Source organism: Sciurus carolinensis, chromosome 7, assembly GCF_902686445.1.
Source record: "Sciurus carolinensis chromosome 7, mSciCar1.2, whole genome shotgun sequence".
Lineage (NCBI taxonomy): Eukaryota > Metazoa > Chordata > Mammalia > Rodentia > Sciuridae > Sciurus > Sciurus carolinensis.
Genome location: NC_062219.1, coordinates 153,996,759 through 154,009,073, shown reverse-complemented (window position 1 = coordinate 154,009,073; position 12,315 = coordinate 153,996,759). Strand labels below are relative to the sequence as shown.

Sequence of the window (12,315 nt, the reverse complement as noted above, 5' to 3'; positions counted from 1 at the left end):
AAGAAAACTGAGGTCAACCTAAGAAAAGAGGGCGGGTGGCTGAAGGGACAGCAGGCTGAAGATGGACACATTTAAAAACCAAAAATGGACTTTGAACACCCCAGCAATCCCAACAACAACCCGGGAGGCAGAGGCAGGGGGATGGCAAATTCAAGGCTGGCCTGAGCAACTAGCACAATCCTGTCTCAAGACAACATACAGGGGTGGGGTGCAGCTCGGGGTGCGGCTGTGCCTAGCAAGCATGACTTCCGTCCCTAGAACTGAAAGAAGAAAAAAAAGTCACTTTCGATCACTTTCTTTTTTTAAAGATGCCATTACCCTGACTGTAAAAAATATGTAACCTGCAATCTTGTGCATTATCACTGCATCAAAACCTCTTTAGACATTAACTTCCTATTATTAGTTAACTATCCAAAGCATAACTGGGGACACTAACTATAGGGTAACTAAACAAGTGGATTAACGAAGCAGTTGCAGAATTCCCTTCAGACTTGCTGAAATTAGCCAAATTGAAAATAATAGTAATCTAAGTCATTCAACATACTTAGAGGCTCAAAGGACAAGCAAGACCAGGCATTTATCAAAAGAATGAGCTCAAAGAGCAGGACAGCAGGGATATGAGTCCATGAACTGTGACTTTCTCATAGAAATCCCTGAAGGAATTTGCCAACTAAACCTCATCTTTGGACAGTTAGCAGTATGGAAAAAGTTTTCTTTTTTTATTCAATCCTAATTTTCAACATATGCCTCAAGAAATTAAAGGAAAAGCTTTTAAAATTCTTCAGGCAAATCCCCATTTGTCTTGAACAAGGTGGTCCAAGAACTATCCCAACCTCCAAAAGGCATCGAAGGTTACTCTAAGTGGAGGTCTGCACCCAGCGCATTCAGCAGCTAGATGCTGGGCCTGCCCGGGTCTCAACGCACCCTGAGGCAGCTTCGATCTGCAAGTTCTGTGTGCACATAGCTGAGCAGATGTGTCTCAAAAGCCAGATAACGGGGTGACCCCTGGTCCTGGGCTTGACCGCCCACCCCAGTTTCCCGCCCAAGGGACTGCACTCATCACCACAGGGTCCTTCCCGGGCTTCACATCCAGGGAGCTATTCAGTTCAGAGTCTGGGTGCCAGCAATCAGGGATTAGCTGATTCTAATTCCACTTAATCTCACACCTAATCACCCTTAATTGCACAGAATTGACTAGAGTGACAGGAAAGAGGAACGGTGACAGGTGGGTCAGAAAGGAGGTCTGCAGGTCCACGGTAAATGAAGGCCCTCAGGATGCCTGTCGGCCACCTCTGCACAAGGGAAACTCGCCATGCGGCCATGGAGGCGGGATCTGCGGTGCAGCCTCGCCTGAGCAAGAAGGGCTCCTGTCAGTCGTGGTCTCCCCGCTTCCAGTCTGGGAGAGAGGAAGCCTGAACGCTGCTTCCTCGGCGTCCAGCAGGACGCAGCCCCTGCCTCTGCCACCGGTGCACAACACTCGGGGCAGGTGTGCCCCGGGAGGAGCACCTGTGCCCCCAGGGTGCAGGGCCCTGGGCACCACAGCCACAGCACAGAAAAGAGGTCCGCAAGATGAAAACCAGGGCAGGACGCTGTCGTGGCTTGGCCATGGCTCCAATTTCCAGTCCTGGCTCAGCTTTGCCTTAAAGGTAGAAGAACCCGACTTGTACATCCCAGCAGCGTCAGGGCTCCGCCCCTAGTCCATGGTCAGGGCTCCGTCCCTAGTCCAGGACCCTGCAAACGACCTTCCAGTGGGACGGAAGCCCCAGAGTGGGCGCAGCTGCCGCGGCACAGCCCAAAGCTCTCCACTCCAAAACTGGACTGCAGTTGGCCTCTGCCAAGTGCCCCGTGGCGGAACCTGGCTCCAGGTGGCTGAGACACCGAGGCCTGTACCCTCGACAATGTCCCTACGCATTGTCCACAGGAGAGGGACAGAGGCACTACTAGGGCTCGGCCACTCGTGGCTCACTCACCCACAGCCTTCACACACAGCCCCGTGCCCCATGTCCCAGCACGTGACCGCAGCCTCCCAGCCCTCATGACTAATGACAGAACAGCAGTGACAAAACCTACACAGCAGAGAAGGCAGTAGGGCCTCTAACCAAGATGAGGCTGCGGCGGCCACAGATAGACACCTCCACCCTATGGCTTGACATGAGAGCCCACGGAATGCAATCGCAGACTCCAGCCACACAGGGCACTCCTTCCCAGGATCAGGACTGAGAGAATCACAAGGTGTGCTGACCGAAGGCGAAGCCCCAGAGACGCTCGGTCCCGGGTGAGGCTGTGTGTGTCCCCTGACAAGCTGCCCCTACCTGTTCTGTGTGATGCCGTGTGTTTGTGCGAGTATGTGGGAGGGTGGGTGGTGACATCGGGGATGGGCTCTGCAGAGCTGTCTGTAGTTTTAAAATCACCACTGGTATTTTAATCCATGGAATGCTGAAATTCTCCAGGTCAGGGATAAGCCCTCTCTGAGCTGCTGGCCCAGGGGTGGAACCATAGAAAATGAAGAGCAACTTTATATTAATAAATTCTGCAATTTGCATGAAATTTATAGAATCCCTAAAAAATATAAACTATCACATATCAGAGAAAACCTTCAGCTTTTGGATTTTGGGGACTGGCTCATTTCACTTAGCATTATATTCTCCAGCTCCATCCACTTACCAGCAAATTTCATTCTTCAAGACTGAGTAATATGATTCTACATCATGTATAGTCAGAAAATTGAGAAATTATACTCCATTATATACTATGTAAAGTACATTCTACTGTCATGTATAACTAATTAAACAAATTTAAAATTAAAAAAAAGTACGAACTACCAAAACTTGTTCAGAAAGATACGTAAATGGATCTGCCACGAATCTACTAGAGAACAAGAATGTGAGGTTAAAAACCTTCCCACATCACAGGCTGTCACAGGGACAATGTCACCTCGAGGCCCAGATGCTTTCCCTGGTAAATGCAAGTAGTGTCTAAGGAGGAACGAGCCCAACTCTACTACCCAGTCCATGCTGTGCGTCTGTGATTGTGTCCATGCAGAACCGCCAGGCGAAAGACAACACAAAATAGAGAGAAGTACCAAGAGCAGCTCTCACAGCCATCGGCATGAAAGACTCTGCAGAGAACTTCAACAAGCAGAATCCAGCAACACAGATAAAGGCACACACAACCACGTGGGGCTCATCCTAGGAGCCAGAGAGGGACTCAGTAAACGTAATTCAGTAATTTAACAAGCTAAGGAGGGAGGGAGGGCGGAATAACCTCAACAGACAAAAACAGTTCAACACTAAGACCTGATAAACGCTCAAAAATCTAGGGAGAGGAAGAAGAGCCAGCATCGCAGGTGACGGACGAGAAGGAGCGCTTTCCCCAGAAGGTCAGAGCTGGGCCAGGAATGCCCAGAATGGCCTGGCCTGGCCACTCCAGCACTGTCCCGGAGGTTTGGCCCATGCAACTGCCCAGCTCTGAGATTTGACCTGACCTCACTGGTAAGCCAGTACGTTAGCCTGTCCAGTTGCATAAATGCTAGCAGAAAAGAGGAGACTCCTTGGTCAGACAGAGGCCCAGGGTGTCTAGCAAAGGTACAGCAGAGGAAATGAGCCCATGCAGATCCCCTGGCCCTCAAATCCCACGCTGCACGGAGGGGCCCATGGACGCCTGCCCACACTTGGGTGTCCCGGGGGAATCCTTGAGCCCCAGAGTCCACTGCTTTCACAGCAAATGGTCAGCAAGACTTGCCTTTGTTCAAAAGGGAATGTCCCATCAACCCACAAGGATGCCAACGCAAAACGCCCGAGAGCGAGCCTGGTGAAGAGCAGTCGGAGCCGGAAGTCCTGCACACCCAGCGGCACCCGGTGTGGGAGAGACCCTGGAGGAGCACCTCCCAGAAGCCAGAGGCAGGAAAAGAATGGGAAGACAATGGAAGGCGTCCACACTCACGAGTAACACCACCTCCAGAGTTAGAGAATCCACCAGAATTCCTGCACAGGGAGTGTGGCCAGGCAGCAGGACACAGAGCAAAGTCAGCTGTGTTTCAGATCCAGCAGCAAACAGTGTGAAATTGGACCTTAAAAACAGAACCATTTACAACAGCAGGAAAATATGAAATACTTAGCAATAAATAAACAGGAGACACAGACTCAAAGTTACAGCAAAGTACTGCGAAGAAACATTAAGACCCCTACAAATAGAGAGATAGTCCATCCTCTTGGGTCAGGAGACTCCATATTATTAAGATGCCAAGATCCAATGCAATTCTAATCAAAATTCCAGTTTTACATAGAAACGTGATGATCAATATTTATTGTCAACTCGATTGCCTAGGAAATTGGCAGAGCACACTCTGCTGTGTCTGTGAGGGTGTTTCCAGGCACCAGGGACATGTGGGGGGACACACTGAGCAGGGAGATCTGCCCTGAGTGCAGGCAGCACCATCCAAGAGGCCAGGGACCCGCTGCTCACAGCAGAGGACGAAGGCAGCCACCAGCACCCATGAGCACAGCTCTGCTTGGCGGGCACCTCCAGCCCCCTTCATGTGGACTCACGCCCTCTCCAGGGGCTTCCAGGCCTTCAACCCTGGACTTGTCCTTCTTGATTCAAGGCCCTCACTTCTTGGGCAAAGCAGCTCCTGGTTTCCTGCTCTCCAGCCTGCAGACGGCCACTGTGGGACTGTCCAGCCTGAGATCGTGTGAGCCAGTCACATAAATCTCCTCTTATATATGTATTTTTTTCCTACTGGTTCTGTTCCTGGAGGGAACCCTAATACCAACACTGACAAAATTCTAAAATGCATTCATAAATGCAGCAGTAATTGCAAAGGACCCAGAATAAATAAAACAATCCTGAAAAAGAACAAAGTTGGGGAACTCGCCCCACCTGACTTCAGCCACTGCAATCCAGTGTGTTGGTGGCACCTAGAGACGATGAGGTCAAGAGGGCAGCCTCAGAGGCCAGAGTGGACCAGTACTGACACGGACTGTTATTTCCAGAACCAGTTCTGTGGGGAAACGTCTCTCCAGCACCATGGCACAGAGCAAGTGGACACACCGCTCATATAAAGAAAAAAAGATTCATCCATACCGTGTTTTCTGCAGAAAGGTTCCTTTAACATGGATCACACTGGTTCGGATGTAACCCAAGGCCTTGAGACTTCTGCTCCTTGAAAGAAGCTGTAAAGAGACTGAGAAGCCAAAAGCCCAGGCTGAGAGGAAACCGGATGAATCATATATCTCATAAAGGATCGGTGTCCAGAATGCATTTCTTTCAAAACTCTGAAAGTTCACCAAGAAAACAAACAACCCCATTTTCAAAAAAAAGGGGGAAGATTTGAACTGACACCAAAGACGTGTGATGCAATAAACAAACAAAAAGACGCTCAGCTTGTTTCGTCCTTAGGGGAATGCGAACGAGAGCCACAGTGAAAAAGCATCACAGACTCCGACACTGGCCACACCAGTACCGGAGCACGTGCAGCAGCCAGAGCCCCGCACGTGGCTGGTGGCGGTGTGAAACGGCACAATTCACCCTGGAAAAGAGGCAGTGAGCTAAACGCCCAGCGCAGACTCCGCCACGGCACTCCCCAGTGTCCCCGTGGGAAAAGAAAGCACCTGTCCAAAGACTCAAACATAAACGCTCAGAGCAGCTTCATCTGTCACCCTCACAACCGTAACAAGCCACATGTCCACACCAGGGAAGAGGCTGAAGCCACCGCAACAGCCCCACAGAGGAACAGCCTCCACCACAAGAAGGGAGCACCTCTCCGTAAAGACCAAGACACAATCTCCACATGCCTGCAGTGGAGGGGTGGGCAGGCGGCAGAGCCCACGCACGAGGACAGGAAGCAGGCTGCAGATGGGCTGCCAAGGTGCAGGAGGCCCCTGGCCATGGCTGGACTCGGCATCCTCACTGAGGGACTTGTGTCAAAGGCCACCAAATTCACACTTTGCTGCAGCTACTTACAGCGGAACAAAGCTGGGTTCTTTAAATTTAATTCTGAACACTGGAAAACGTATGTGCCACTCCATTTCAGGAAAGGCCCACAGAGCGCCGTGAACTTGTAGTGTTGAGATCCGCTGTTCGAAACCTCCACGGAGCAGCACTCCCGTTTCCGCAGTCGGCCAACAGGGCTAATCAGTTATTTTCAGGTACCCGTTTTCCTCATCAGAACAAAGCCCCCACTGCCCACCAAACCTCTGCCCCACCCTCACGCCAAGAACCCCACGGCCCCTGATCTTGTTTGCCTACTGTCTCGAGAACCCGTCAACAGTGAAAGCAGAGGGTTTCCGGAACCTGGACAAGGTCATGACCTTTGTGGCTGACTCGGGCCACTCACACCCACCTGGGCCGGCCTGCTGCAGGAGACGCCATGGATCTCCAGGTAGCTGAAGGTTAGCTCGAGCTGCAGTTGGGGAGAGAAGGGGAAACCTGTCATGAGGACTGAAAACACACCATTCAAGGCAAAGGCGCTGTCATGGGAAACGGTTCCGGGACAAAGAAAATTCTGGGCATTTTCCGAGAGTAGACTGTTTAATATTCCATTCAATAAGAAAGGACTGTGATTTATCCTACTTCAGCAAAAGCTAAAGGGTTGAAAGGAAGTTGTTAATTTAATCCAGGGACAAACCTAAGAGGAAGCTCTTGCAATCCTACTCCGCTATTTACTCCAAGAAATTCTGCACAAAATGAATCATCTTTTCCCTTTTTGCTTCAAAATGTTGCTTCAAAAAGTCACAGAAGGGAGGCCTGGGGATGGAGCTCAGTGGCAGAGAGCAGTAGCCTAGCAAGCGAGAGGCAAAAAAAAGAGACAGGAATTCCCATGAGGACACAGTCCCTGCCACGTGTCCCGACTCACTAAACCCTGTGTGACACTCTGAGCACCACTGGACACGCCCACCCCCCAGTCTTCCACCCACACCCCCAAATGGAGTTCAGTCGGGACACAGAACCCAGGGGACAGCAGGCCCACTGAGAGGGCAGAAGCTTGCGGATGCCACCCCACAAGTTATACCGGGAGGCATGTGGCACCACAGTCACTGGGAGGCCAATCCTGAATAGAAATTCACGGCTCTGCCGCTGAACATCAAGACACATGAGGAGCAGGGCTGGAGGCAGGAAGAGAATCTGTTCTTTCATTATTCATTTAGCCGCTGACGAAGGAAAGTTTGTGAAAAGCCTACTGTGTGCCTGCACTGGACGTGGAAAGAGGAAAGAGACATGCGTCTGTTCTCCAGGAGTCAAGTGCATCCTGGTCCTGATCTCACAACATTCAATTAAAGCAGGAGTCTTCTCACCTGTCATTACCAAGCTGCACCCTGGACTGGTTTGTGAGAAGTCATTTAAATCGGGGAATGGCTTCCTAAAAAGTACACATACCTACCTTTGATATTCTAGTGTAAAACTTATAAACATTTTCATCAGCTGGTCTTGTGGGCAGGGCCAAAGGTCTTCTTTGTCTAAAGCCCCCAGCTGGCCCTCCAGGGGCCTCTCTCTGAGTCACCCCAATGCAGGGCTTCCAGCCTCCACCACTCAGGTCTCCTCATAAATGGAGTGAGAGCTTGAAGACACTTGCAAAGTGACCGGAGGGCAGTTTCCGAGATGATCATGCTTCTTGTTCCCTCCCCAGACGGTGGTCTGATCCCTAAGACAGCAATTTTTTTTCTACGCAATTCACTTTAACATTCACTATTTTATAGCAATCTCTCCTTTTGCACTCAGATTTCACTGTGATGTGAATATCACATTGCAAACACTTGGCACGGTGACGGCAGCCGCTAAGAGCAGGTCTGGGAATGAACGGCTGGTCCTCAGTGGGCATCTCATCCCATGAGTGGGAGCAGGTGCAGGTCAGCTCGCTCCCTCAACACCCATCAGCAATGACAGGAACCAGCAGCATGACATCTCCAGACCTCCAGGGGCGGAAACAGGCGCCTGTGGTCAGTTTGGCTCAGTGAGGTTATTTAGAGGGCAGTCCCGATGCTCTACCTTACCCGAGGGCTTTGCAGGGAGAGGAAGGCACGGGGGAGCCAGGACAGACAGATGGCATTTCAGCTAGGTCCTAAACAATGACTTGAAGAACGACTTAAGCAAACAGAGGGAAGAGAAGGTCAGGCAGAAGGAAAAGAGTCTGCAAAGGCGCAGAGGCAGTAAAGGGACCCAGGGAAAGCAGAAAGCAAAAGACAGACCAGTCCTGGGAACGGCCGGCCAGGCCCAGGGACCCAGGACCAGGTCCTTCTCAGGACGCAGAGGGGGTCTCTGAGACACCCCCACAGGCATCACTGCAAGGTCAGATCAGCCTCTCTGATCTCACCCACGGCTTTTGATCAGGCCTTCACTCCCAGCCCCAAAACTGACTCTGTTCACCCCAGCTCACCCCAAGTCTGAAGAATGTCAGTGGATTAGAGTCAGTGGATTAGGGCAGGAGGAGGCAGGAGGACGAGTTAGGAAGCAGGGACAGAGGCGAGCTGCCCAAGGACCTTCCTAAGTCAGATCCACACGTCAAGCCTGAGGGACCTGCCACTCCGGGACCGAAGGAGATACAAAGTAGACTCGAAACAGGAGAAACTGAGGCCCAGCAGAGAGGAATCACCACTGTTCCTGGGACGCCTTCGACAAAGAGAGGAAAAGGGAGTGAAGATGTGGGTCAGCACCACCTTCAGGGGCCTTCAGGAAGGACAGAAAGCCGGGCTGCTGTTGCAACCTGAGCGCCCTGCGAGCACTGCGCCTGTGGGGGAGGAGCCTCGGGATGCTTACCTTGGTGGGGATGCGCGCCGTCAGGAGGAAGGCTCTGCAGGACGTGAGCACCTGAAACACAGAAGCAGCAGCGTCAGCAGAGCGCCGGACGGCTGGCCCGCGGGCCTCAGTGCCGCCCACACCAAAGCTCCAGGCTCGCTCCCATCAGCCAGAAGAGCAAGGGACCCGGTGCGACTTCTTGGCGTACAAAGGCCCTGCATCAAGGTCCACAGGGAACAAATCCTCCATGAAATCTCCAGATAAGAAGTCAGTCGGTGGCCAGAGGAGCAATGGGCTATTCCAGGTGACGACCAAGACGGGTCTCTGATATTCACACACATCACATCAACTGCAGAGAAACACCCTCCCCTCAGGCTTCCAGCTGACGACTTCACATACATTCACACAAGGCTCACACAGCGCTCAGGTGCAACGCCAGGGCTGGGGGCTTTCCAGGACCCTCCGCTGCCTCCCTCCTGCATCTTTCTCAGCCTCTCTCAGTCCCAGAGAGCAGCACTGAAGGAGGTTCCCTTCTGATTCCCAGCTGGAAACATCACTGCATCCGTGTGGTCCCACATGCCTCTGGCCTTCTTGTCATTTTCCAAAGCACTTCCTTGTCCTAAGTCCCTACTTAAGAGACTTGTGTTCAAGAACAAAACCTGCACAATTGTGGAAGTCAAGGACATGGAGGCCTGAGGTTGCTGAAGGACCTCTCCAAAGTCACACGGCTTTACCTAGACACCACCAAGGCTCCAGCTGCTAATCCAGGCCCAGGTGACCCAGCGGGTGTGCCTGGGCGGCCTGCTCCAGCCTCCAGACCCGGAACAAAAACTACGGTCTTCTCTATAAAAGCCGTTGTTGAACAATCACAGGTCACCACTGCAGGGACACCTCCAGTCAGGGCTACTAGGAGACAGGTGCGCAGTGGTGGACGGGCGGCGGGCAGGGCACAGGAAGCGCAGCAGTTCAAGACTTTCCCCTTGGTGCCAGCCTCGGGCCACGCACAGCCTGACTTCCCTTGGTCTCCTTCGCACCATTTGGCTTCAGGAGTGACTCTCGCTAAAAGGTGGATCACAAGTGACTCCTGCAGGTGAAGGATGAGTCCTCCACTGCTGTGACCTCCATCCTGTGAGCCAAACCCCCGCTTTCCTCCCTAAGTAAGAATCCTTACTTCCTCCCTGGGGACAGGAACTAAGCAGCCATGGCAGGGGAAAGCCCAGGAAATGCAAGGAGCAGGGGGCAGGTGTGCTCAACAGGACTCTGAATCTCAAACAGAGACACAGAGCACCAGCCGGGGAGCCGTCCTTAGCTGCTCAGGCTGCTCAGCGGGCCTTAGCTGCTCAGGTTTAGCGGACCCTGTGCTGCTCAGGCTGCCGGTCCTGGAATGCCCCTCGCTGTCACACCCATTTGCTGAGAGTCCCAAGTGCCACACGCAGACACCATGACTTCAAGGACACACTTGGTCTTCACGACAGTCCTAAAGCACCGCCCCATTTTACAGAACAAGCAGCTGAGACTCCGTGGTGACACTAACTCAAGGTCACACAATCAAGACGGAAACAGGATTCATACCCAGTGCCACCTGTCAACTCCAAAGTGGAGGTTCTTGATGACGAGGCCAGGTGGACACAGTACCACCCGCCCTGCCTCCACATGCTCTGTCCCAGCGTGTCACCTGAGCCCGGGCAAGGATGGCACAGCCCAGCACGGACCTCAGCTGGAAAGACCCACAGAGCTCAAGGCTGCCTTCCCAACTGCCCAATGGCAAACTTTTGAAATTCTCTCTTCAAATAGAAGCAAGCCCTGGACAGCTGGAATCTACTGCCACCGGCACTAAGCCACCCTTGGCTAGGGCAGCAGTACGCAGGGAGCTGGGAGTGCAGAGGCCTTTCCGGAAAGGGCAGGGGGTAGGGTATGTTTTGTTGCATGAGACTCACAGGTTCAATAAGGGGCATCCAAGTCAGAAGAGGCATGACAGAAAGGAGGAGTTCAGACAGGGACAGATCAGGCCGCAGAGACCTGCCAGGCCCTGGTGCAGGTCTGGTGAGCAGGTCGCCAGTGACTCTTGTCACGGGGTCAGGGCTCATCTCAGAGGAAGGAGGAGGTGTCTTCCCTCTGCTCCACAGAGGCCCTGGATCTCCTCCTCCATCAGCCCCAGGACACACGCCCTCTCCCAGGGAACAGGAAAAGAAGAAGACCCTGCTGACGGCCGGGGGAGCCGGGCTCATTCCCACCGTCTCTCCCTCTTCAGTCACAAGCAGCACGGTCATCGGCCTCCCAAGGCCTCCTGCATGGTCATCCCCGTCCTCCCGAGAACCCCAAGTCCACAAAATCCCTAGACAGAAAGTCCGTAATAGCCAGACCGTAAACCTCGCCTGCCAGCAGTGTCCAATACCACCCAAACCCTAGATCCGAGCAGGCACCCCACAGGGAGCTCCAGGCTGAGTCGGGCGAGAACCGGCAACTCCTGGCTGCAGGTCCACGCACATCGCTCTCACCGCAGATCAGCAATGAGGGACAAGGCCAGACGTCCAGACGGGAACCTGTAAGGCCCTTCAGGGTTCAGAAAACTATGCTCAGCTCTGGGAGCGTTCCTTCAGAGGAGAATTCACCCCACAGCGTCCAGGAGCCTCTTACCCGCTAATTCCCACTGTGAGCACTGTCTGAATGTTGTGTCCATTACCAACCCTGTCAGGGAACACGTGTGCTATCCCATTCCAGGATGGAGAAACTGAGGCGCATGGAGAACGTGACTTGGCAGAGCTGGGATTCCAGCCAAGAGGGTCCGGCTCAGCAGATGGCACTATGGCTTCCAAGCCTCTGCTTTCCCAGAACCAGAGCCCTCAGGACCTGCACACAGGGGACACAGACGGGCCAGGGAGCTCTGCAGCCAGCAGAATGCACATCAGTGGGGTGCGGGGACATGGGGGTGAAGAAAGGGGCCATCCCACTGGCTGCCCGCTGCCTCAGTCCCGGTGTCTGTGTCTGTCTTGACTTACGTCTGACCACCACTGCACACATACCTCTCCGTCAGTCCCTGTTCCTCCTCTCTGGCTCCTCCCGCCTTCCCAGACCCCACTCTCTGCTGCCTGGCCACCCCCTCCCTGCCTCGGGGCCCTCCCCTGCCTGAGTCCTCTTCGTGAATCACTCGGGAGCATGGGTTTTATTTATACCTCTGAAAAGCAGACACCACCACAGCAACACTGCACCAGCAGGAGCCACAGGGAAGCACAGACTGCAGGAGAAAGAGGAGCAACACCTTTCCCATCCTTACACGATGCGCACGTGGGTGATTAAGTGGTTACCAGGTCCCCGTGCAACTCTGAGTAATAGATCTTGAAAGCAAATCCCAAAACATGCACTGAACAGCTGGCATGGGGCAGTGGTGGCTCAGGGGACACGGGCTGGCCCCCACCCCCTGCAGGAAGGGAGCCACAGGACCTGCTCTCCTCGCCAGCACTGCCACCACAAGGGGACATCTGGGAGCCACTGACAGAGCACTAACTGGGCTCAGTGAATTTAAAAGAAGAAAGGGTGGACAGAGGCTCACAAGGAGTCCCCTCTGCGTAGGGCCAGGTTCCACAA

At 53.2% G+C, this 12,315-nt stretch overlaps 1 protein-coding gene across 1 annotated transcript in view; it reads right to left on the bottom strand.

Annotated features, from left to right (window-relative positions):
* The window catches only part of Carmil1 (capping protein regulator and myosin 1 linker 1), a 251,990-nt gene that overhangs the window by 148,621 nt on the left and 91,054 nt on the right, over positions 1–12,315 (bottom strand). The window contains exons 3-4 of the mRNA XM_047558066.1: positions 8,752–8,802; positions 6,341–6,400 (exon numbers count right to left, since the gene is read on the bottom strand). Of these exons, the coding sequence (XP_047414022.1) occupies positions 6,341–6,400; positions 8,752–8,802 (111 nt within the window). The remainder of the gene's footprint in view (positions 1–6,340; positions 6,401–8,751; positions 8,803–12,315) is intronic.